This window comes from Netta rufina, assembly GCF_964035555.1.
Source record: "Netta rufina genome assembly, chromosome: 6".
Classification (NCBI taxonomy): domain Eukaryota; kingdom Metazoa; phylum Chordata; class Aves; order Anseriformes; family Anatidae; genus Netta; species Netta rufina.
In genome coordinates, this window is record NC_140129.1 from 4726999 (window position 1) to 4754711 (window position 27713).

The 27713-nt window shown below is 41.7% G+C and overlaps 1 protein-coding gene across 2 annotated transcripts in view; it reads right to left on the minus strand.

Moving 5' to 3' along the window:
* The window catches only part of GLS (glutaminase), a 52677-nt gene extending 26986 nt beyond the window's left edge, over positions 1–25691 (minus strand). For both annotated transcript variants that reach the window (XM_084289046.1, XM_084289047.1), the window contains exons 1-7: positions 25314–25691; positions 20364–20460; positions 19762–19883; positions 13794–13923; positions 12995–13074; positions 11348–11511; positions 7023–7081 (exon numbers count right to left, since the gene is read on the minus strand). In XM_084289046.1, the coding sequence (XP_084145172.1) occupies positions 7023–7081; positions 11348–11511; positions 12995–13074; positions 13794–13923; positions 19762–19883; positions 20364–20460; positions 25314–25657 (996 nt within the window). In that variant the 5' untranslated portion in view covers positions 25658–25691. The remainder of the gene's footprint in view (positions 1–7022; positions 7082–11347; positions 11512–12994; positions 13075–13793; positions 13924–19761; positions 19884–20363; positions 20461–25313) is intronic.
* Positions 25692–27713: the final 2022 nt, after the last annotated feature.

Sequence of the window (27713 nt, forward strand, 5' to 3'; positions counted from 1 at the left end):
TACAAGTAAAAGTAGTAGTTAAAGCAAAAAAAAATACAAAAATAGCTACAATCAGGATAATTACAATGAAAACACTAACTTTACATAGATTAGTAACAATAGGTAGTCTTACATTACCAATAGAGCTGAGCATAGCAAAATTCAGGCTACTGAGGCTAAAATATTTTCCATGGCTAGTGCCCATACTAAGAATTTGGACTGAAGACTTTAAATAAAGTGCTACCACTTACTATGAAAATAATTGCATTTAATCAAAAGTATCTGATTTAATAGCTGATTAATGTCCTACCTATTAAAAAGTAAACAGAAAAAAATATAATTTCACATCATACAGGACAGTACATCACTTTGCTAACAACATAAAGTAAAATATTAAACAAAATAATAAGGATGCTGGGACATTAATTCTTAGGATTAAGGGGTTGTTTGCTTTGCTCTTGTTTTTTCCTCTGGGGAGAGGATGGGGGTGTAGGTGTGAGGGGTGTTATTTGGGGCTTTTCTTTTTTTCCTTTTAAGAACAGTCTCAAATTTAGCAGCTGCCAGTTAAGGATGTATTGATTCTTTATTGTTATCCGACAGGCGACCTTTCACAAATTCCTATAGCAAGATATTGAAATAAGGGTGGGAGATTTACGAAAAAGTGCATGGTCGACTGGGGAGGAGGGGGATTGAGCTAGTTTTTTGAAGTAGCCAAGTAGCATCATCTTAGGAAGTTTAAAAAACTATGGCATTACATATACAAGTGGAAACAATACATCTGCAGGTGTTTTTTATGAGTAATTTTAGTATTAAATATACTTTATTGAGCTATAACATTCTGTTAGCAAACTATTCAAGTTTCAAAAAATGTATTCAAGTATTCAAAACTTGCACAATGTTTAGTATGGGAACAGGGAAAAAGTGAAAAAAACTGAAGCTTTCTATCAACCAGTATTTTACTTATTAAAATGCGTAAAGCCAGTCTCATTTCCCACTCTACGTGGATTAGGGTGTTGCAGGTAATCCCTGAAGCCCATGCATCAGCTCATCTACAAGAAGATGTGCAGTCATACACGTACGATCACTAGCTGCAAGGAACACCAGACTGTTTTGACAGAACTACACAGCCGTGGTTACCTTACAATTAAAAGCTAATAACCTTAAAGTCAATAATCTCTAGCTATTTCATAATAAGATTTAAAAAATATGCTACATTTCATCAAAATGTTCCTGTATAATACCAGAACACAAGCCTTAAAAATTTAACTCCAAATCTGTTCAATGAAAAATAATTAAAAGAAGAAATTACCAACTTCATTGAACTGTTGCAGTTGTCAAAATATTCCATAGATCCTAATGCTGTAAAATATGTAACAACATTTAAACCACAAAAACCTTTTCAAACCTTTCAAATGCACAATGAACATCTTTTCTGGGAAAGTGGGTCAGCATTAGTTATGGGATGCTGCATTGATAATCGTATGGTTAGACATAATAAATTGAAACAAGTTCTTTTGTTAAAAAAAAGAAAGAGGGAGAAAGGGATCATGCTTTCTGCAAAAATATAAATACATTATACTTCACTTTTTTTTGCCCAGTTGAAAAAAAATTCCTTGCCCTTCAACGAAAAAAATGGCTTTTCTAGCAGTATATAAAATTGGTGGGCAAAAGACCCAATGCAAACTTGTTCCATATCAACTTCTTATTAAAAAAGGTTTAACAGTTGCATCTGCTCTCATATTTTGGGAAGAAAATCTTCTGTATACTAACTCAGACGATGCCTTTTTAAGTCATTGATGCTCTACACACTTCCATAGGTACTTTACACCAAAGAAGAGCATTGTTACAGAAAGTAGACTGCTCATAATACCTAAAACATTTGCCTGAGCATGACCAAGACTTCAGTAGGGATTTAACATAAGGCATAACTAACACAGTAAACATTGCTTCCATTCACAGGATTCAAAAAGCATGGCATTAGTTTCCCTTTTTCAGCCCCTTACAGATGTACGCCTCCCTCCTTCTAAACATCTGGAGACAAAGATAATGCATGTTCTACAATGAAAAGCTAAGTGTAGATATAAAATCTTAACAGAATACTGAGCAACTTTTCTGTAATAATTTAAACAAATATAAAGACACAAAAAAAAACTTCTGTTCCTGCAAGTGCTTCTTATTTTTAGCTTGATTGTGTAAGCTTATGAGGCTGGGAGCACCTGGACAATACCTTTTACTTTTCTTTTTCTTATCAGCTGTGATGCAATTGCCCTGTCTAGGACATTGAGCATTCCATGCACTAACTGCACAAACACTTACTGCATTTCCGGGGACATATGCTCATATACACACTGACTGTACACATGCTTGTGTGTATATACATATGGAAAAACATCTCTAAATGAGTACAAAATGAAACTGAAAATGTTAAGATTGAAGCAGTTTGAGAGACAGAAGATTCAAACTTGCAAAAGACAATTTGGTAAACCCTCAAAACCACAGTGGAAGTCTATCAAATTTTATTTTATTTTATTTTTTAACTTTTTTTTTTTTTTTTTTTTGACTGTGACAGGTTCTTAGCGATCTTCCTCTTATTTAGAGAAGGCATTTCTATTATTTGTATTTCTACTGGAAAAATACAAAGCAACTGCTTAAGTTGCATGCCTATATGTACAGAGAGACACATGGATACCTACCAGAGCTTGCAACAACAAAATTAGGCAATAATTATTAGAAAAGTGGTTGCTGTTAGCCACTTTTCACTGATCAATGTTTATACGATTAGACCACAGAAGCTCTTACCATGTGTCTCTTGTTAAATTATTTTTCCAGTTTTGAATCCAAACTAATAAGAATATCTGGATCACGAGACTTAAAAGAGAAGATGATTATTAATAAAAATAAATGCCTAGAACTTTTAAAGGTACATGTATAACTTAACACTATATTGTGAGGAAAGCACCGAGGAAAGGAGTCCTAACTATGTTACAGGGCAAGGAAAGAGTTTTTACATTAACTGCCACTTACTGCTCTACCAGGTGTTCTAGGCCAAGTAACATGTAACACATCTGAGTTGTAATAAAAAGCAGAGAATGATGTGAATGGATGTTCTACTCCACGTTAGTTACTACAAGACAATGAAAAATCCAGGAAGAGAGGAAACTTCTCCCAAATAAATACAAGTATCTCACGATGAGGATCACAGTGCCAACACACCTTTTTAAGTGGTGTGCATGTACACGTACACGTCGGGCTAACTGGAGCAAGAAGCAGACAGCAGTTAAGCTAAACCTGGACTATTTATTTTAACTATATTATTAAATAAGCCCATTGAGAAATGTCTATCTTTTTCCCCTCAAGGGTTCAATCCAGATTGTGTAAGCTTCCTAATAACCGCACCCTGGCAGCGAACAGACCCCCAGAGCAGCTGGGCAGGTTTTTACATCGCTCAGGCTTACTGGTGTATTTCGCATGCTCTGAAGTATGAATCACAGAATCACGCTCTGCTTTTTATGCTTAAGCGAAGCTTTACTAGTCAGATTTTTTTTCAGGGTCAACAAAACCAGCATTTTCATCTTCACCTATACCAAACTTCCTTGCAGAGGCTGTGAACACTGCTGTGCCCCGAGCACATCTAAGTGCCCCTCACATTAGTTCATTAGCACAGAGTGCTCCACAGAGCCTTGGCATCCGTCTTCCCTGGCTATGTAAACAGATCCTGCACGAACATGTCAACACTCAGGGGATTTATATACACCACCATCACCCAAACCTTTGCTGCTACCCTCAGAAAGCTTTCATCTATGGACACAATCTTGGCACTTAACAATAAAAAGTTACTTAAGATGCCTCGTAATTCCTCGCACAGCCACGTGCCACCTTCTACGTGTCTCACCCTGAGCCCTTCCTCTCCATCTCGGCTGCACTGCTGCCCCGCTGCCAGCCATGGCTAAGCGGACACGCCACCACTCGTCTTCTGGACTGGATGCACTTTGAGGATTGAGTTTCAAGTTTCAGAAAGAACAAGAGAGCGAAGCATTAAAACTCCCATCTACGCTGAAGGTAATAAAGACTTCCCAGTCACTGTGATTTGCAGAGAGCTAGGTGGTCACAGAGCACCTGTCTGTGCTACGTCTGTCCAGCAGCTGCATCCTCTTGTTTCAGGCACCTGTATTTCCTTGGAGACCTGCAAGATTTTATCATTTGATTCTAATATCATTTCTTCAAATCAACTCGTGTAATTGCCACTACTGTTCTCATTTGATAAGTTATATCGTTACAACAATTGTTAAAACAATTTTGAAGTAATTGTTGACTAGTAATAAAGGCAAATGGCTGTACAATAACAAACACGCAAAAGGGTTCTCAGGGCTTTTTCAAATTTTAATTAAAAATCAGCCCACGGTATTTCCTCTTGCTAAAGGATTTTTATGCTAAATATGTGCTTTAAACAGTCTGTGGAGTGCAATGCAGGTATGGTTTGATGGAACAGATCCATCCATTAAGGCACCAAAGTCTCAATGCACAGCAGGTCCAAGCACAGCAGGAGAATCATATAAGCAGGTAAAAGTATATCATTACTCATGCCTAAGCTAAATAAATATAAAACTTGATATGCAGGTTTGTTTGTTTGTTTGGTTTTGTTTGTTTTTTTACTACTATGAATAGCAAGTACTAAACTTTACAGTTTAGGTCTGTGCTGTCTCTGTTCTAAGGTGTGAACACCTAATTCTTACTGCAGTCAAAGCTGGATTCGGGACCCTAAGAACTGTTTCTCCCCCCTAAAGCACTGAAACATTACATATTCTGACAAACAAAAAAAAAAGGATTACTCCAAGCTTCATCTCTTATCCACAAATAATCATCACTGATGTCAGATTTTAAGGGCAGTTATGTACAAAATCATGCATGCTAACAGCTGCTGAGTCCTGCACAGTGTAACGGGTGTAGGTTTTGCAAGACTTCTTTTATCAGTTTCTCAGAAAGAGATAAAACAGCAAACGTATCTCAAAGGAGGTAACAGCATTCTGAACACTGAAATACAGCAACAGTCTCTCCATAGCTATCAGCATGCTATCATTAGATAAACCTGGCATACAGGAGAAATTCAGCCATGTTTAACGACCCTTTAGTTTTCTTGGACTCCACAAGCCAAACAGAGTCCATATGTGTAAGTAACATCTTAAACGAAATAGAAGGAATTCAGAGGAACTGAGGGCAGAACAACAGGTTAATGCAGCCACCTTTTCCAGGAAAAAAGGGTAAGTCAGATTAGATCCAATACAAACTTGAATTTCTTAACTCACTGTATAGTTAGGAGGAATGTTGCTAACTTGCAGATTGTAAGGAAGTTATTTCACAAACCGTGAGATAGCTGTAAATAAATAGCTGTATTTTTCCGTAAAAAAATATAGCTATTCGTTTCCGTAGCCCTCTATGTAGCTCTCCTCAGAATGGTATGTTTAGTTTGGTTAGTTATTCAAATGATAAATGGTATCTTAGTGAAAGTATTACATGGATATCTACATTGTAATCATAGTGAAAACAAATAATGAAGTGATAAGTGTGATATGCGTCCATTAGACGTGCAGTTACCACATGCAAAGACATCGGTGCAGTGCAATACTCTTCATAAGAACATTACAGAAAAAAGAAAAAAAAAAAAACACAAAGCCCACCCTGCAAAAACAACCCCCCAACCTGCTAACAGATATCACAATTACATGCAGTAAACAAAACCGGTTTGTCTATTTACAAGTAAACCATTTATCAAGAACTATGTGCCTTCTGCAAGAGGCACATGCTCGTGTTTTGCCTTACGACCAATAGGACATGTTCTAGTACGTCTAACATTTTGACAAGTGTGTAAAGTCAGATTTTAAAATTCACTATTAGCCAAGTGAATTTCAATGCTCAGTCAACCTTTAAAAAATATTAAACGCGAGTAAATTTACCTGTCATACTTAAGGCCATTTTCTTTCACCTACAGCTATTAAAGATAAATGTCTTTAAGCAGGAGTTCTTACACCTTCTTCAAATATAAAATAACAGAAAAATCATGATCTAAGTAATTTTAAAATCAACAATTTGGAAAGAAGAGGTAGGAAACACACTGTAGCTAATGAACTGTGAAACATAACCAAGACAAAGGCTGTAAACAAGATTTTCAGATCTCTCAGTAACAGCATTAAGTTTCCTACTTCAGAACTCGGGGGGACCGACATGTTCCCCAGAACTCTAAGCAGGAATCCTGAATTCTACAAATACTTTTCGTATCAGTGGCTATAAAAACAAAAGGCAGAAAAAACAGGTAAAGTATCTGGTAAACTTTAGCATTACATGAAATTTCCACCATTTACAACTTCAAGAGATGCACAGTTATTCTAATGACAAAGAAAACACTGCTTTCCAGAAGTCACAACATCATGGGCTAAAGACGCTAAGTCTTTATTCAGCTTCCAGTTTACTCAGCAAAATAGAGGCAACAGTTCCTAAACACATTTGAGAAAGCACATTTAACGAAACTACATCCCAAAAGTTCAATGTAATTCAGTCGTGCAGTATGTTAATAGTAGACAAATTTAGAATTAAGACTGACGTGGGAATATAACTACATTGCTCATACAAATTACAGGATCTTCTATTTCTTCTGCACAGCAAGAAATATTATTGTAAGTTTGTGCTATATAAGCATTAGACATTCAGAAACATACTTGAGTGCTATAAAGTATATTTGTGAGGACATACTCTTAACATTGAATACCAGGCAATTCTCTCAAGAGTATATAAATTGTTATGCAGTTAAAGAAGGAAACAAAATAAAACTAAAAACACTGTTAATAAAGTTTTTCATCTGCGCTGTTACTTCTTTGAAGAACTGTTAGTCTAATACTGCCTTCGTTTGGGAGTGTTACTACTTAGAAAACACTACAGCTGGTCTACCTGCTAATCCTGCCATCCAATATTCCAACACATGCAACAAAAACATGATACTTTTCTACATTCTATTAAAATATTCTTAGAGAAACTAGAAGTTAATTTTTTACCTTGATTAAAGATGTGATCACAATTGCTCCAGCATTCACCATAGGGTTATGAGGCCTGTCTGTGAAATAAAAGTTTTCAATTACAAATCTATCCCAGGACACAACTGTCAATCAGAAACAGGTGTTTCAGTGAAAAACGATAAATATGAAATATATGACTTGAAACAATGATGATAGAATATAGTCCTAAACTATATAATCCTAAATTGTAACACTAAAAATAGTTTAAGTTTTTTGTAATTCTGAGCAAAGCACTTTAAAACTTAGCACACGCTCAGCCTAACGCTCCTTAACAACCCAGTAAAAGAACCAGACTGGCAATGTCTTTTCCTGAAAATTTTGAATCCTCTGCATTGATCCAAGATTTGATAAATGCAACGTTTGCAAGCAAAACCACCCCCAAGGGACTTTCCAATTTTTCTCCAACTTACCAAGTCTGAGTAATTTAAAATGTTCAACAATTACTTAAAAAAAAAAAAAAAATCCCAATTCTTGAATTTCCTTATTGCTGTACTTAAACACAAAAACTTGGTTCTCTTCAAGAAACAGAGGTTTCTATTGGCTTCTTGTGAAATACAAACATCGCTTTACTCATCCTCACCAAGATTTAACATTTTACGGCTAGCTTCCACCTGCTATGCTTACATCTTTTTATCACTAATCTCCATATCAACAGTATTTCTGCATTCCCACTGGAAGAATCACCATTAAAAAAAAATCCTTATCAGTTGTCTACTTTTCTTAACAAGTAGTTTTCATTCATCAACATCTACCTCCTACAGATTTCCTTCCTTTTTTTAAACTAACACTTTTGCTGTACCGTTTAACTAGGATGTTGCTCTTTAAGGGTTCTAGTGTCTGAAAGAGTCAGTTTTCTCTACTTCGATACTGCAACAGGTTTAAAGCAAATAAAAGGAAGAATTTATCTCCAAATTTGGAAAAAAAATCCATTAGAAATACGAAGCATTCACTTTTGTTAATACACACTAAAGGAGCTTGATAATTGCTTCCTAGAGATTGATGCAATACACTGCATGTACACACACAAACTGTTTTCCCATGAGATTTACACTGGGTCAGGGTCAATGGCACTTGGCCACCCCTGACTATCAGAATAATCTCCAAAAAAATAATCGAGGTCATTTTAGTTCTTTTCTGAAAGTCAGTATTAAAAAGATTTTTTTTCCCCAAACAAGTAAGTTTAACTTATGTCCAAAAAACGTGAAGCTCCCCTAAGATATAAACTTAGCCTATGTCCTGTTTCTGAAGCCATCTGGGCCAGTCTCCAGGTCTGCAATCAACCTGTGAATTGTCCTCATTTTCATTCATCCCATTGTATTTGAGATCTGCATACACCACGCATCCTGTTCTACTCCTATCAGTAATACCAGTGACCTGGGTCAAAAATATTTGCCTTTTGATTAAAACCGCATTTGAGAAGGAAAAACACGTCGTTTCAATAGCTTCCGAGCTCCGTCTCATTAGGGACCAAAAAGCTCTTCAATCCTCACTCGTGTTGCAGCGTGTCACTGAATGGCATTGAGCCTTTTGGTCTCAGGGTTCAGACACTGCGTTAGCTTTTACCAAAGCCACGCACAGGTCTCCTTCTAAAGCAGCAGCAACTACTGATCTCCCTCTCTGTGGATGCAACCAGCAAAGGGACTGCACGTTGTACAATGAGAAGGAATGAAGGCTGCCAGTGTAATTGCAACAGTGCGCCGAAGAGGTGAGCAGACTCATCTGCTTATCTTCAGAAAGAGATAGCGAGCTCTGGAAAGCTAACTGGCACACATCACTAAACACACACACTAATCAAATAAAGGCAATGATTTGCTTAGACTGAAAAAACATCTGTTACACTGCTTCCCTGCAAGTCTCTTGTCTTGTATCATCTCATTATACTTCAGAGTAAATTCATCTTCTTACCCTTAATGAAAAGGGCAAGTCATAAGAAGCATTCAATTCCAACTGGGATGCCCTAAGCCCAGCACTGAGTCATTTGCCTCGTGCATGAACAACCCACCTCCTGGCCTCCAAACAGGACACGGGCTGTTCTGAGACACAGCTCTGCTTTTGCTGCGGGAAGGAGCTACTTGTCCACAAGACCCATCAGCGCAGGGACTGGAAACCTATTTAACAGGTGTTTCTCCCTCTTCGAGAAGAAGGGATGTGTTTTTTATACCTCCGACTGCCTGGCGCCCAGCAGGACTGCTCCAGCAGCCTGCCAGGCCGCCACGCCACGTGTGACCCAGACCTTTCCCTCGGCAGCTCAGGTTACTCTGCTTCCCCGCTGCCGCTTCTCCTGACCTTGCTGGCCCACCGCTGGGCTCACTTGCAGGGCTCTGCCTCGCAGTCGTTGAGCACAGAAAGCAGAAGTTGCCACACGGGCACCAAACACATTTTAATGCACACTACAGTTCATCACGACAGCTTCCTTCCGAAAGACACATCAGCAGGCGCTTGTCTAACACAGAAGCAAGGTAAACAAAGAGATGCAGCACCTCCCTATTTTAGTAACCTTCAATATACTACATTTAAAAAAAAAAAGCTTCAGACAGATCTAGGCAGTTTCCAAATAGCTGCAGATCACTTTATAAATCCTGACTACAAACATGAAATCCCGCCATATCAGAGTAATTAGAAAGCAAATGGATCAAATTAATACCTTCTGTATTTTCAGCTCCAGTCCAAGTTACGTTAAACCTACCACTCTGCATATCCAAGCTTCAGACAACACTTCATGTTTACTTGTAAATTGCAATCCTTTCTTCCCTCTGTCTCTTTCACTTCCAGAAGCATGACTTCCCTTCCTCTCCCTGTGACTGACTTCTGCTTTCTGGTTAAGGCCTGTAGAGAACCAGCTCTAAGAGCCTTTCACCCAGCACGTCTTCTCATGTCCGTTGTCCCAGCCACACAGCCACAGACTTTATTAAAAGTTACATTGTGTGCATGAGTCCTCTCTATTCACTTCATGCACACCTGTCAAACTCTCACTAGAGCCAATTCTCTTGTTACACAACAGTCCAATGCTGCTGAAGCCTAACAGTAATATAACAAGTCTAGCAATTCACCTTCTCTCATAATTCAATTTAAGAAGTGTAATAAAAAGCAAATTAAAGCTACTAGATTTTGTCATTCTATTAAGATGAAAAACAGAAAAACATAATTGGATTAAGTCTTTTTTTTTTTTTTTTTTTTTAATATTAAAGCTTTCTTAGGACATAAAAGGCAGTCTTCTTCATACTGTATGACACTATTTGAGAACTATTAGGAAAGTCAGAACAATGCCAACAAGCCTGAATTCCCTCTTGGGAAGTGCTAATGAAATACTACCGTGAGTATCACTAACATGCTAAAAAGAAGAAATGAACTGTCAAAATTTATCTGATGCACAAGGTTGGGAAAAGGGATTTCAAGGTATGTCTAAATATAATTATGCATTATAATTTGTGAATATCTGTATTAATATTTGCAATGAAAGTCAGAATTCAATACAGTCCTTGACAAAGATATCTAGGTCTTACGCTATTAATCAAATATTAATTGGAGTACCATGGCAACAGAAACATTGGCTGTGCTTTTAGTGGCAGATCTGCTAGAAGCAGCATTTGTGTTTCAGAGATAACATCCAGCACTTCCTCTAAGGCTACATGAGTCATCTTTCTCAGATTTTCACCATAATGTCTTCCAAAACTGCATTTTTGTGCCTGATTACTAATACAATATAAAAAAGAAATCTACGTAAGCACTATACAAGAAATTCCTATTAAGCATCCCTGTCACAAAAAAATATAAATACATATATATATTATTTTGAATCACTAGCCAAATTCCACTGAGAATATTCCATGGGAGGGTGTGCTCACTTTCACTTCTGGAAACTGGCCAGCTCTAGCATTTGGCACCAGCACCTGCTTCTCACAGCACTGAGAAGGCAAGCGAAGCGGTATACAGATTTCTTTTAAATCTATTTAGATCTTCGATTTTTTCCACCACCATTTTACAGAAGGCATAAAGGCGTGTTTGAAGAACACTTGCTATCAACTCAACTAAATGAAAGCACGATTATAAGCATACATTTCAAACACCTTCATTATCAAAATCTTTTTTTTTCCAAATAGCTAGATATTAGCCAACTGGCCGAATTCAGCATATTTTACTAGCATTTTGTATTAGGCAAAATTGAGTGAAATATTTGGAGACAGCATCCCCGGGTAAGACCTAAGAGGATAGAGTAAAATGAAAAGACTGAGAAAGATGGGTAGCCTGTTTTGTAATTTTCTGAAACTGAGTATTTGCATTATTAAATGTTATGTAACTCTTACCATCTTCATTCAGGAACAATTTGTTGAATCTTAATCCACTAGGCTCTTTACCGACATATCTGTGCACGTACTCTGTGCCAAGATCGTTAACAGCAATAGCGTATTTCAAAGGCTTTACACAGGACTGAAGACAAAAAGGAACTTTGGTATCTCCAACTGAATGCCTGAGAAAAAACACAGATGAAGATGCTTAAAATCTCCTGTTTGCTATCTGTGGCAAGTGCAATATGAAATGCTTCATTTATTCTCCAACATAACAGGACCGGTAACAGAACAGCCACCAAGAAACAGATTATTATGTAAACTACATCCTAAAAAGCAGAACAAAAAAACGTTTGGGTTTTAACAATTGCCTCCATAAACTGAACACTGCAAAGTCACTTGTTGGCCATCATTACAGATATAGCAAAATAAAAGCAAAGTAAGAAATGGTTTGTACCAGAGCAGAAGTCACCTCAGAACTCTAGTACCACATTTATTCAATAGAGTACAGTCAATCTGAATATAGTCCCTGTACATATGGATGGATATCAAAACAAAGATGAGAGCCAGATCAGTTTTGGAATTCAAGGGCAGAAGTAGAATGGCTGGACACTTATTCCCTTTGATACTGGCACGGGTATTTTACTGCAATCACGAAATACCATCTTTTGGAAAGTTTACTTTCAACACCTAATTCAGACTGCTCAGAAGAATGACTCAAACAAGCAGCATAAGCCCCTTTTAGAACAAAAGGCTCCCAGACACCGCTTGTCTGATGTCAAAATCAGAAGTGCATTTGCTTCTTTTCTTTGCAGAAAACTTGAGAAGTGTTCAAAGAAATTCACAGAAACATTTTGGCATTGCAAAAGCTAACATTAGACAATATTAAACATTATAAAAGCTACTACTATAAAAGCTTCCATTAGTATATGTTGTAATACCCAAAACAAAGAAAAACGTTAATTCAAGAGATCAAAAAGGGCAACATTTTTCCCCCTTTTAGAGGTATTTTACTATCAATACATTATAAATCAGCCACTTAAGTAGGAAGCTGAAACATTAGTCTAACACTTCACTCAGAAAATGAATGCATTTAGGAGGCACATGAAAACACTCGTACAGCGCTTCCCTTAGAGAATACTTCCTTTTTACAGAATACACATCTGAGATTTTTCAGTGATGTACAGTGATCGTAATTCCTTTCCTGCATTTAAATGTTCTCACCATGCCACTATTACTAACTTTTAAGAACATCATGGCCTACAAAAAAAAACAACAAAACGTAACTCAAGGCATGGATGCTATTAGATAAAGATATAAAGATTTTTTGCAAATTTCACATAAGCTTTGTCTCTATTTTGCCCTTTGGTAATCACTGAAATTACCCTCAGCTTTATCAATTTATTGTCAGCTCAAAAGAACAATATAATCCTACTCTAAATTGTAGTTACAAATACTATTTAAATGGTATTTTTCAAAAAATTAAAAATAATTCAGCTTCAAAGAAGTTGGAAAAAAAAAATCAAGAATGATGACCATGTAGTTTTTAATTCTTAAACAACTCCAACAAAGCTTTTTGTTTAGTAAGAGATACAATAACATGAAACACTGTATGTCTCAGAGTTTAAATCACTGAAATGCAACATCTACAAGTTAAAAATATACCTCTGTCCATCCACTGTGCAAAGTGACACACCCCACAAATCCGGGCTGAACTTTGCCAGTTGTGGAATATAGTCAGCAACCTATTGCAATGAAAAATAAAAATATACGTTATAGCTAAATATTTTGGATGGTATATGTTAGCATATATTAATTTTAATAAATGCCTGTGGAAAGGATAAGAGATACAACTGAATTAGCTCACAAAACAAATCTAGAACCTCTTTATAAGTTATTATGTTGATATTAACATTAAATATTTTTCCAATGAAAGAACAAACTCAGCATGTTTTAGGAGCAGTGTGTCATGTTTTATGTCAGATTTAGGATTTCCAAACAATAACGTTTTAACTTGTAACAAAGTTTGGGGTTTTTAATTAATTGCTCACTGAAAATAAGCACTGAAATAAACTTTAATTACTAACTTCAGTGCAGTATTGACAATTATTTCTGTCATACAACTTACCAGATATATAAACTAGTATAACTTTTATAGACTAACTTCAGTCTCACAAACTTTACAGCAGTTTTATAATTTAGGTAAAATTAAGAATGAACAACGCTATATTCTCTCTTTAACCTCAAAACTTCCAAAGACTGTTAAAGGTATGGAGCTAAAATTCTCTCTTAGTTTACAAGTTGCAAATACAATTGAACTTCCATCACTATTTTACTCCATTATCAGTTTTACATTTTGCTAAAAACGTGAAGAAAAATCTCTCTACTAGAAAAAGAACAAACAAGCTTGGTTAGTATCAACAGATCTAGAGAAGTTTCATATTGAATTTACGAGCATGGTTACCTTTCCTCCAGACTGTTTTTTAGCACTTTCATATAGCTCATCGATATGCGAAGTAAACGACATGAAATCTGGAATGACAAACTTCCTCCTGAAAGCTTGAGTAAGCAATACAATATTACTTTGTACACACCTGCAAGAAGTTAAGAAAAAAAAAACAGATTAGTTTGACAAAGCTGACAGAAAGCCTAGTTAAGAAGCACTTACATGTGATTTAAGTAAGGACTGTCGGTCCTTTCAAGTCATGTGCCTAGAAGAATAGGCCTAAAAGAATTTTCTATTCCATATTTTTTTAATATGAGCTACAACTGTTCTGTTACATTCACTTTTATGCCTTCTTTTTTTTTAATTTTAAAGCTCTCGTTTCGAGTTCCAGCTGTAAGGTTGGACAGTGAGGTAACATCTCTTGGCCTTCAGGGGATCTTGCCAAGGGATCTAAGCCCCCCATTTCCTAGGAGCAGCGCTCGTGCCAGCTGTCTGGCCCAGCCCGTGTTTGAAGAAGAGCTGAGAAGCAAGCAAGCTGCCAGCAGCCCAAACTGAACCGAGTTAAAAAATGCAGCCTGTTACAATAGAAAAACCAAGCAAGTCCTTGCTAACACCCAAACTAAACAGCTAACAGTGAACAGCACTCAAAGGCCTTCCCTTCAGGCCGTCCCCGTTTCTGCCGTCCTTTAACCCACAGGAGTCACACCGCTGCCCACGCCCTCCAAACACCAGCCCATCTGCTGCCTATAAAAAAATGATGAGGTGAAAAGAAAAGGCTTTATCTAGGCAGAACAGAGGGAGGGCAGGCTGGGAGCACAAGTTGAGACAAGCTGTTCAAAGCGGCGCGTCCATGGGAGGGGGAATGGGAGCGGAACCGGGAGCGTTATCAGGGCAGTTAAAGCACTGCCTGATAACGGGGATTAGCAGCCCTATCCCGGGGCAAGAAAGAGAAAGGGAGGCTCAATGCCAAATTCACAGCTCTGTTAACATTCAGGCTGTGCTTTCTGGTAGTGCTAACAAAAGCAGGAACACTTCATTCAGACAGATGAGAAGCGGAGCACAGGGAGGCCCTTACTAGGAAGGAGAACTTGTTCTTCCAAGGAGGAGTTCCTCAGCACTCAGACACCACTTTCACTTCAAGCACTACTTCCCACAGTCCTGTTATTCGAAGTCTTCACCCGATTAGACCACCAAGCACAGTTCAAGCTCTGGACTTTAAAGACCAGAACTGCAAATCCACCTGACAACCACTTCCAGTGCTGGTAGGCCCAACTCCAAGAGTGTTAAAGAGTGAAAGAGAAACAGCAGAGAAGTTTCTTCCGCACACGCTGATATCTTCTGAATTGCTCTGTCTGTAATAAACTTGTTAACCTACATTAAATCAGCAGTTTCAGCTGGTTCTGGTGTTATTTGCTATGCTTACCCGCCCTCTTTTCACACAGCTTGCAGAAACCCTGTTCGCTTTTGTTCCCAGCCTCCAATTATAGATACCTTCACCAGGTGGAGCAACCCCTTTTTTCAGAAGTAATGAAGAGGAGTCATGACAGCCGTGCACGCAGAAGGAAAAACAGCATACACATGCATTAAGTTTAACCTTTGGATTTGCTTTGACATCGTGTGTATCACCTGGACAGCAGTAAGTACTCTTGTAAAGAAAAATCTGAGGCTCACCTACAGCTATTAAAACAGTTCAAGAACACAAAGCATGAAAATCATGGCAATAAGAAGGCAGCATGCAGTGAAATACAGCCCTTACAGCCCTCTTGTTACTCTCCTCAAGCAACGGGAAGGGCATTTTTACACGCACCAATTTACACCCAGCCTAGTGGCTCGCTTCATTAGTTCAATCACCTTAAGCTAGAGACTGACCGTCACTTTGGAAATCGCTGTGCTGCTCAAGCACTTGACCACATTTCTGCAAGTTATTGTTCCTAGACTTCTGCCAAGGTTAGTGTCTCCTTACTCCAGGCAAACAGAATGAACTCGGGCACTAAGCACAGAGGTTCAGTTAATCTAGCTGGGAACTCACAACAATTACAGCGCAGACAAAACACCAGGGGTGTTAATGAGCTCTGGCTAATGGGGCAGTGATACTTCCAATCAGAGGACAACAGTCTTGGCAGCCCCTAATAAACCGTCTGCGACTGACATCTCCCCAGTGGGGTTTCTGAAGTTCCAGGTAACCTGCTGGAGAAGAATGGTCTGAGGCTCAGGAGCAATGGAGCAGGATGAAAAGACCACAGGGAGAAATTTAAACAAACGTAGCAATGAATTGTTGTCTTCAACAACAAGCCCTTACTATGCCCTGCCTGCATTAATAGAGTTCAAGATAAGAACGCTACCTCCTCATCTCAAATTTTCAGTTCTCCTAGCTTCACACCACCGTCACAATTTGTCCTCCCCCGGTGCATTTGGGTTGCAATAGTGCCACGCTGCTGTTCACGTGAGGACAAAGCAAAACAAGGTGAACAAGACAGCGGTATGGTTGTCAAGGGCTCTGAATCCCCCTGTAATTTTGGCCGTCGCAGGCGTGTGCTGCATTTGCACGCGCTCTGTCAGGGCTGTGCAGCTGAGAGGAACGCATGAGTACCACATTTCAACAAGCTATTTTCTCCAAAGGGTAAACCAGGGATTAAGTTCAATGAGCTCCCAGCAGAAAGATGGATGAGCAAAGAGAATGGATGTTCACAGATGACTCTCCCGTGAATATTTTAGTGACAAGGAAGAAATCATTACATCCGCTCCCTGCAGCGGGTTTGTAACTGATTTGCTTGCTTCATTCCCGAGAAGGACAGAACTGCCGAATTCACAGCATATGTCACTCAAACAGCAAAATGCCCTTCAACAACGCTCTCACAGGAGACCAGGATTCAAGTCTTCGGATGTGTAGTAACTCTCAGTGACTTGCATACTCTGCAAGTAAAGGTTTGGCTTGGATCATTTTGCTTCTTTTCCCATGCAGCTTGTTACACAAACCCCTTCTTTTTTCAAGTTCTGGCTCAGATTGCCAATTATTACTTTCCTGAAGCAAGTAGATACCTGCTAAAAACACAGACTCTGAACTCTCACAGATTTTGAAGATCTGAAGACCTATAGCTAGGCTAGCTATAGAGCAGAAGGGGAAACTAGCAAATCTTTCCGCTTAAAAAAACTTTAGAACAAACACTCTGTGAAGCTCCATTTCCAGCTAGCAAGACTAGGTTTGTGTAAGCGTTCAAAATATTTAGACATTTTAGAAAAATAAATTCCACATTAACAGCTTTTGACAGAGGAGGTATTTATAGTAGCATAGCAAAAGTCCTCTACATCTTCTGTCAAAAGCTTTTCAACTCCTCAAACAAATAGGATGAAAACATTTATTAATACCTGGGCTAAGCACATCTAAAATTAAAGTTTTCCTCAGGATTTGCTGCCTAGATTTAGAGAGCAGCACAGCCGTTCCACGGGAAATAGATAAGCCTGTTTGAGATCTAGTAACAGATGCTTAGAACGGAACAGCCCCAGATTGCTGCTTCCTACCAGCAGATCAGAGGAGATTTGGCTAGCAGGACCACAATTCTAGGTCAATAAAGCAGGACAGGCAGTACCTTGTGACAAAGGCTAAGCCTAAAAAGCCAAGTTACCCAGAAAATCAATCAAGTTTCAACTCATAGCTATTAGTGTTGCTCAGCTACCATCTCACTCAAGTTTACGCCCTTGTCAAACTGAATAAGATCCAAACGCCTTACGCTTTTCCTTTGTGCCACACACGTTGACCAAAATGTTGTCAGTTAAGAAACAGTGATTTTTGCAAGTCCTCTTTTTCTGTCAGCAACAATTTGTAAGCTAAGGAAAAAGCAAAGGGGGTGGGTGGGAGTATTTTTTTTATTTTTATTTTTAGAAATATTGTTAGAAATTTTTATACAAGTTAGCTGAAATGTCATAAAATAGATCTGACTAGTAGGATGTGTCATAACATGCACACTTCACGAGGCAAACTGGAGTGGATAATCTTCCATATTTGTATAGCTGCTTAAGTTTCATCTAAATACTTTACTAAGTCGTACCACAGCAAAGGTATCAAAAGATAAAGAGCAAAAATTAAGCCATAAGCTAACTGGCATGCTACAACCCCTCTAGAAAGCTTTCCTCTGTAAGGCATCGTGCTACCAAGGCTGTGTGGTGTGTCACATTGATGCAGCTCCAACAGCTGACTCAAAAGACCTGCAGCACCCGCTCTGGCTGCAACAAGTGCATCCCTGGAGTGATCAGTTCTGAGGACTCCAGGGATGAGAGATGGAAAACCAAAATTGTGCCGTGGAGATTTCATCCAAGTTTTTAGTTTAACACCAAGACATCAAAAAGCCCAAAGTCTTCAAAAATAAGGCCACTTAGGTCAAATTGCAACCTACAGTTTACAACCAGTAAAAAGGTGTTAAAACTTTTGTGATAATGATGGACTGCAAAGATGCATGACCTAGGATATTTTACAGATAATTTGGACTGCGCTTAACTGATTTATCTGAGTTTCTGTAATCGCTGCTCCACGTTGCTTATCCTTGCTGCTTTAATTGATCTAACAGCTTTGGACTCCAATCTGACAGAAGAATTACAGCACTGACTTTCACATTTAGGAACCTGCAGCTTCAGAGTCCTGAGGTAAGTACAAGTGAGTGGGTGCATGATTGTATTTCACACCTCAATCACCTGGAGAAGAACGAAAAATCCAGGAACCTTGTATGAGTCTCAAAATAGCTCTCTAATTAAAAAAAAATACTTGCTGACTTCGTTTTATTTGTTTTGTTTAGTTTTAATATAGAGCCCTCATCTAAAACACAATTACTAGTTCACCAATACAAACAAGCCTTCTAGCATAGATGTTTTATATAAAAGCAAATATTTCCTTTCTCATTCAACCATACACCCCAGAAAGGCTTCTCACCCTACAAAAACGGCTTTTACTGTGCTGGCAAACAACCAACAAAGACCTGCTCTTGAGCTCAAATGCAAGGAAGAAGTTAGTCCATGTACCCTTAAGAAGTAACCCCCACCAAAAGACTGAAAAGGTAACTGGTCTGTTATTTTGCCACACACAGAAATGCATAACAAATACACTTTTGTATATTTATATATATTATATGTATAAATATGTAATCCATATTTCATGAGCGTACTATATATGTACTTTATAAGCATATAATACACATTTGAAACAAGAAATAGCACTATGTTTATGTGAATATACACATGGGCACATATGTATACATGTGCACGTACCTCAAAAATAGGCTACAGACTTCATTTCAAGGTTTAAGAGCGCCTAAGCTTACAATCTTTTGGCACACAAAAACTGTAGGTACTGGAGCAAAGGAGTGTGCTTGGAATGAGCTGAAGACAAGCTGAACAGTGCTCAGATCGTTCAGCTAACTATACTCACCACAGACTTTTCTCAAAAAAGAAAAAAAAAAGTATCACTAAAATATGGCACATAAATCTTTTCCAAAACAGAACAAAGCGACAACTACAGTCCTACCTGTTCTCATCTCTACATACCTTGAAGTACAGCTTCGTTCTGATTTTCATATATTCACTTAGAATTAGCTACATGCGTGCCCCTCACTTGATGCCAGAAATGCTCTGGACATCTCACGCTAAGCAGCAGCAGTTCCCTGAACTTTGGGTTACAAACGAGTGATGCAGGGAGTTTTCCATGCCCGTACAAACTACTCCCTGCTGCGTCAATTTATATCTGACTGAGAGCTGCAGGCCAGGGTCAGATACACATGCAGGCAATGCTGATACATGAAACCCCGATGGACATCACCCCACCTATCTGCTGCATGAAGCCACGGAACAAACTTGCACGATAACATCAACAGCAGGAGCGTGTCTGACCTCCTCCCTAATTAATTACACAGCTATATGCCACACGGCTCTCCTCCACAGGCGCCAGTAACACCCATGCAACATCCATTCACAATTGTAACATGAACAACAGAGAGCTTACTTTTTAAAAAGGTCTTTGTCCAGCATAACACCATCTGAAGTTGTTTGAAGGGTCAGTCTTAACATATCCATGCACTCTTTCAACCTGGGATCAGAGGTACGTAATCCTGTAGATTTGAGTGCCTATCACAATTAAACAATAATTACCAAAATGAAAAACGTGCGCTATTACAAGTAAGTTTTCTAGTGCTCAGCCTTATTTATTAAAGTAAAAGGCATCTGCCACAGCATCATCAACATTTGGACAGCATTCTGACACCCTTTATTGATCCTTTTGCCACTTTGGCTACTTCTCCCATCAAAGGATTATTATGGTTTGGTTTAAAAATCAGCAGCCCAACTATTTTATTCAAGTGCAAATATTACTTAGCCCTGCCACAGACAGAGAAGCTTTCACGCATTCTCTCGTACAGCAAATAAGCAAATAAATAAATACATGGCATTCTCATTCACTTAATTACACCAGCAGCGTTGGGGGCAGTTACAGTCCTTGTTGCAGCTAACTACGTGCAACATTCCTTGATTTATGTTCTTGCATTTCATATGTTTAAAAAGGCCTGTGGTAGTTGGCTTTCGTACAGCGCTTTGGGATAGTGAACTTACAGTTATGAATTTATGAACGGGTATTTTTTCTTGTCCTTCTGCAATAGTATAGAAGAGCAAATCTTCCAAGCTGGGAAGGAGACCTTGCTTCACTTTACTAAAAAATAAAAATAAAATACACGCGTGGATTAGTTTAGTGAGTATTTTTTATTTATGCTTGCATTATTCACAAGAAAACACATTTTTGCTACCAATACAACAGCTATTCAAAGAATGCTTTTATTAACATTTGAAGTTTAATTCACCTTAAGGTAACAAAAATGGTTAATATTAAAGTATACAGTACGACACGTCACAAAAGCAAGCACATTTTTACCACACTCATGTTTTTACTGACATACGTTAACTTCCAAGGTTGTATTTAGAAATTCTTTAGAGCAGATTCGGCACAGTTCCCCCGGCTTTATGCTGCAGAGGACAGAAGCATTACTTGCACAAAGGATAAAGTATCTGTAAGACTTAAAGACCCACAGAATAAAACTAGAAGAGCAGACCGATGCAAGAGTCCTGCAGATAAGAGAAAGCAAGAGATGATGCTATGTGGATCATTCTCTTCAAGCTAATCCTCTTTTTGTTTGTTTGTTTAGAAGCCCCTTGAAGTCCCTTGTCCTTCGGGAAGCTTATATAAGCCGCAGCAGCTACAGGGAAAGCAAGCAAAGCCATCTGCAGCCTATCAGGGAAACCTGAACGAGCTGAGGCACCAGAAGCAGCAGGGTAAAGGAACACGCAGTACAGATGCATCTTCAGCAGTCCGTGCGGTTATCAGCATCACACAGCAGCTCTCCAGTTCTTCCACGTGTTCACCATTTCGCTGGGGCACATTCTCCTGGCGCACCTGCAGGGGCTCCTAACACATCTCCATTTTAAGATGAAGGCACCGAGATCCCGTCCGAAGGGGCACACTGCACTGCTGAGAGCTTGCTTAGCACCCCCAGGGGCTTCACCTCAGACTTTCACCTTTCCTTGATATGACAAGGCACCCCACAGCGGGCAGGGGCGCAAGGCTGTGCACAGCTCCTCGTGCCAGGTATGCTGATCAGGCAGCTGGGAGGCTGCTCCAGCAGTGCAGGCTTCCAAACTGCTACAGGCAGCAGCAGCAAAGGGCCTCGGCTCCTCTCGCAGCCCCCTGCCGCCCTCAGGTTTGTTTCTAGACAAAGTCAGTTTCAACCAACCAACCTGCTGCTGCTTGACAAGCAAAAATAAAAAGATTTTCCCGGTCAATGTAAACACAAGCTAAGTGAAATAGATCATCCGCAATCTTGCGTTATCTCAGCCATCAATTTTAACTCCATCCTACAACCTAATAGCATGGAGACCACCACTTTGTTACTATACTGACACACAGAGAAGTTACTGCTTGAAACTTCCTACCTGAACCTGGAGCATTCAGGGTTTTATCATTTTATCCCAGCCCTAGCTTACCAGAGTTCAGCAACAGGTCAGGCTCATGATTCATTATTTTTAATAAAAATCTGATTATGTCCACGTACCCTTTTAAATTTAAGGCAACCTTCAGATTGCACTCTACCTCCCTCCTTTCCTCGTAACCAGCAGTAAAAATCTCACTTCTCATTTTCCGATGGATTTAATGCTCTGTCCTTACGTACTAAGAACAGAAGACAGCTTTGTAAGCCAACAGAACTCGCCTTGTCTTCCAGGCTGGATTTTTTTTTTTTTATTTAAAAAACCTGATGCTGGCTGACTAACGCACAGACAGGCTGGCAATTCAACCGAGACAAACGCTCGCAGCTACCTCCAGCAGATTTCTGGAGGGAAAACTCCCTTTTTCCCTACAGAAAACTCATGTCTTCCACGCAGCACACTGCACCTCTGATCTCCTGAGGACAAGACTTGTTCCTGGCTCGCTGAAGCTCTGTCGGAGGAGCCTCCCCTGCTCCACTTTAACAAAAAGCCTCTGGATGTGTTGGCCAGCTAACTGACATCCTCCCTAATGACAAGTTTCTGAGCTGTTACTCAGCGCCTCACAGCTGATCCAAATGGGGAAGTCCTGCCTGGGAGAGAGCAGAGAAAAGCTTCAGGCATTTCAACCAGATCCTTATCTGCTTCTTCCTCAGATTTTCCTCTCTCACAGGGATGCTCCTTTCACAGAGTGAATTCCCTCGTAAAGTTCCCGTATCTTTCACATCTGCTGCTGCTCACTACCAGGTCAGTCAGCTTCATTTAGCAATGGATCCACACCGACTGCCAGACCAAAGAGGATGGCGTTCAATATATTTGCAGAAAAGCGCTCTGTGTCAAACAGTCCATCTCTTGATAAAGTTTATCGGTTAAATAGAGGTGGAAAGGCTTGCTCTGCAGTTTATCAGGTCACTGATGGCCGTAACTAATGTTTGCTTAACCTAAAAGCGGCGTTTTGGCACCATGAGCACACTTACTAAGACAGCACTGCTCAGCACAGGCTGCAGGGAGCCCTGTTTTTCAAGGCAGGAGAACAGCCGAATAAATGCCAACTGCCAGGTCACTCCGTTCTGTGAGCCATGACTTTTGGTAAAATTAAAAAAGGGGAAAACCTGGACTTGCAGCTAGAGTTCAGCAGTCCTCTGATCTGTGAGTGCTGCTGGATGCTCCACGCTGCTCTTTTAGGAAGGGCTGAATGCACCCAGTCCCCAGCCAAGGACTCTGCAGTCCCTGTCACTCCTTCCCTCAGTCTGTCCTTTTCCATCAGGACAATGCTCAGACCAGGCTCCGTGGAGAAAGTTGTTCTAACCAAAGCTGAATTATGATGATAATTGAGAAGTGAAATATCAAATGTGGTGGCTGACTTTTGTTATTTTAGCCAATGCCTTCCAAGGGACGGCCAGAAGCTACAACTCATCCCACACAGTCTACCACTTGTGCTACCTATCAGGGAAGGAAGACTAAAGCCAGGAGCCCTTCTCCTGGAAGCACATTCCTGCTTCAGGATGTAACTGGCAAAATGCAGAACAGAACAGAAGATCTGATGCTAAGGCTAACACCACAGCAGGCATTACCAGCCAGGAGACACCAGCCATAAGCACACGGGCCCACAACTGCAAGCTGCCAGGGCTGCAACCTGCAGCTCCTCGGCGTGAAGCAGGCATCCCACAGAAGTTGTCCCAACCCTGCTGGCAACTGGTTTCCAACTCAAAGACCTCAACGCCTGCCAAGTCACTAAATAACCAGCCTCTGCCCGCAGGCACACACAGACCCCGAGCCCAGGTAAAAAGCTATCTCCAGAATTCACCCTGCCCTCAAAAAGGAGCACCAGCACTCCTTTCTGATTTCCTAAGGAAAGCAATTATAATGGTAGAAGCACAGCCATCGTGCTGTGCTCCATGCACAAGTACCTCCTCTCCTGTAAATTACCTGCACTTCCATCGGTGGCTCCTGTTTTGCTCCTCCTCCTCGCCCTAATAAACACCTTCATAGTTCAGAAGTAGCTTATGCTAAGATGAACTATGCCTGATCCTATTACTGCCCAGTATAAAAGACTGGAAGGCAAACACGGTTATACCTAACGGAGAGGCACAGACTATCAAATACTGCACAGGTTTACACGCTTATAATTTAAGACAGTACTAGGTTACTGCATTTTAAATATTTAAGCACAAAACGATGATTATGTTTTAATCCACAGCCTTTAGTCAGCAAAATCACCAGCCTATATCCGGAGGAATATATGGGTTATGTAGTCAGATCCTTGTTATTTCATCAGCTACAGGTCCCTTTATTACACTTACCAAATGAAGGACTAAGCACTTCTAAGTTTCTGCATAGTCGTTGCAAGAAACACGTTAGGTTTGCACTTGCAACTACTGCTCTCCCTACAGGGGGACCATTAAGCAAGCAAACAAGCAAGAAAATCTTCCTTTGACTTAGGTTATCCCACTATAGAGAGAGAAAAAAAAAAAAAAAAAACAGACAAAAAAAAAGGCAGTATAAAAGGACAGCTGCCTTCCCAGTTGGGGAATCTCCAGTTCCATCTACCAGACACAACTCAAATGTCTGCTGGATGGCAAAGCGCTGGAACTGGCAGCACACCGCCTACACTGACACGGGCCAGTTGTTAATTCAGTCCAGAAACCTGCCTTCCGCAGCACTTCGCTCTTCTTCTGAGCCCTGCGCTTTGTCTTAGCACACCAATGGTTTCCACATGTAACGTCCCATATAAGAACGCTTAAGGGAACTTTTTGCAATCCTGTATTAAGAAAAATGAGAATGCAAGTGGTTAACGTGCCACCACGAATTCCTGCCCAGCCCGAAGTGGAGCTGTTTCCAGCCTTTTCCTTATTCCTAACTACATGCTGGATGTATGCTTCATGCAATTTTCTTTGTTAGTTGTGCTTTGAGCCTTGCTGCAAAGCGATCTGACTTTAAAATACACCTCTTGTCCAAGGTCAGAAAGCATTAAAACCGTGTCACTGGCTTGCAACTACACAACCTCATCAAACGTACTAGAAATTTCATGACTTCCGTAATCGATGCTAGCTGTTGGGAAGCGATATAAAAGCCCAGCTGAAGGAAACGTTATCTCTTTGATAGATCACCCTGCCAGCTGTGAAGGAGGGGGGCTGAAGATGTTGGAATAATGTTGTGTTTTGCTTTTTGTTTTTTTTTCCCTTAAGTTTTTAATGGTGCCGCCTGCGTTTCTCATTGAAAATGGAAGTTAACCTTTGCAAGCCACTCCCACACGAGCCACCGCCAAAAAAAAAAAAAAAAAAAAAAACACTTTTTCGTGCCAAAACGCTCTGCGGGGCTACCTCAGGCAGGAGGCTCCTGCCCCTGCGAGCCGTGCTGAGGGCGCACAACCCCCAGCGGCAGCGCTTTGGGGGTCCCACTGCGGCACCCCGCGGGCCTAAAAACCCCCCAAAACCCCCGAAACCCCCCCAAAAATCCCCCCTGCGCGGCCTGGAGGCTGCGCAGCGCCCGCAGGCGGGGCCCCCTGGCCCCCCCCCGCCCCGCTCTCACCTCTCCCCTCCCGCCGCCAGCTCCGCGGCCCCGCCGTGGTTCTTGCTGCGGCCGCCGTCCGGCAGCGGCGGCTCCCCGGGGGCCGGGGGCTGCGGCTGGGGCTGCGGCTGGGGCTGCGCCGCCTTCCCCGGCTCCTCCAGCGCTCCCTCGGAGCGAGTGCACAGCCCCCGCGCTGCCGGGACGCGCCGCCGGGCGCCCAAAGGGGGCGGCGGCAGGCGCCGGGAGCCCTGCCCGGTGCCGGAGCCGGAGCCGGAGCCGGAGCCGTGCCCGGTGCCGGTGCCGTGGCCGCCGGCCGCCCCCCGCAGCAGCTCCCTGAGCAGCGCCGCCCGCCACAGCCGCATCATCGCCGCCCCGCCGCCGACTGCCGGCCGCCGGCCCGCCGCGCCGCTCGCCGCCCCGCCGCGCCCGCCCCCGCCGCGCCGCGATTGGGCGGCGCCGCCTAGCTGTCAGGCAGGCGGCGCGCTGATTGGCCGGCCCGCGCGTCGCTCACCAGCAAGGGCTGGGCGCGGGGGGAATGGGGAATGGGAGGAGGGGGGAGGGCAGCGGGAGCGCCGCCGCCGCCGCCTCCATTTTATGGAGCGGGAAGGCCGGGGCCCCGAGGCCCCGCGTGGGGGCGGGATGGGGCCGGGTTGCCATGGGTACGGGCCCTTTTTGTATTTTTTTGTGTATTAAAAAATGAAAAATCGGTGACCAAGCGCGCCGCCGCCTGCCGGGGAGACAAAGGGATGTGGGCAGCGTGGCTGCCCGGCTCCTCGTGCGAGGCGCCTCCCTCCGCGCCCTGAGCACACGCGCGGGGCTCCGGCCACGGGCATCCAAAGCCAGCACCCTGCAGCATCACCGGCCCGCCTCGCCCCCCACCGTTATTAGAAATAAAAACGCGAACAAGAAATAAAAAGACCCAGACGCATCAAGCATGGCTGCTCACCACGCTCCTTCCTTCAAACACGCAGTCAGCAGCAGCTGAGTGGCTGCGCGGCCGCGGGCCTCAGCCTGGAAGATAATCACAGCCATTAGGGTCGGAAGACACCTCCGGGATCAGGTCCAACCACCCCCCTACCACCACCATCACCCACTAAACCATGTCCCCAAGCACCACGTCCAACCGTTCCTTCAACACCCCCAGGGACGGTGACACCGCCATCTCCCCGGGCAAACCGTCCCAACGCCTGACTGCTCTTTCTGAGGGGAATTTTCTCCAAATTCCCAACCTGAACCTCCCCTGGCGCAACTTGAGGCCATTCCCTCTGCTCCCATCACTAGTTATTACCTGGGCACACTGCGGGCTCACGTTCAGGCGAGCATCAAAGAGCAGCACGAGGCCAAAGGCCGCGCTAGGCATGGCACAAAATGGCCCTGCGGCTCCAGCACCGGGGTTAATGGCACTCCTTGCACACACTCGGGCCCCATCACGGCACCCTGAGGTGCTGCTCACAGCACACAGGTCACAGACATTGTGGTTACCTGGCGAAATGCAGCCAATTCCCAAATTTGTCTGTTACTAGTTATGGGGAGTCGTAGTTCTGAGTTAAATTGGTCTTACTGCAAACTTTATTGGAAATGTTTCACACTAAAAATACTGATATTTGAATTTCTACCACCTCTCCCTCCTGACTGAAATTTTCAGCTGTCTACACACAGTAAATTACACTTAAAAGCACATAAAACAGAGGTTTTTTTGTTAGTTGCTTTCCGTGCGTTCTGAGTTTTGGACAATGACTGCAAATACAAGTTCAGAAGCTTACACGTACACCGTGGCACAAATGCCCACAGGAGTTCCCTCTGCTAATAAATCATCACAGCAGCCATGAGAACTTTGGGAAGCAGATTTGAAGATAGCTGATAATTTATGCCTCTAAAATGAGCCTCAGCACACCGCTGGCTTTCCCTCCCACTGAACAAGAAAACTTGAAATATCAGTGTGGGATGTGTAATCCTGTGCTACGCTTACTTCACGTACAGAGATGCAAAGTGCCTACGGTTCTCACATATTTATTAGGTTACCTATGACGTTTCCTGGAACTAACTCTACATTTCCATTTGCTTAGACCTCTTGGCAAGCCAATAGCTGCATCTTTCGTCCTGCAGCCCAATACTAATATTTCTCATTTTTTAGATTCTGTATTCCAAAGATGGAAGTATCCCAAGCCCCTTTTCCATTCTCTTTGCAGGGGCTCCAGCTCCAAGTGCAGAGGCAGCAAGTATGTTTCCCACATGTGCATATGGTCACTAATTGAACACACAGCCCTACAGACACTTACAAGATTCCCCGCTGATTTTTACTGCCAAGGTGATATTTTTGGTGCGACAGCTGCACTTCTTCACAAGCCAGCTGTTTAGCCACTGACCTGGTTGAAAATCTCTTCTAATTCATCTCTTGTGCTGCAGGGGGAAGAAGAGGAA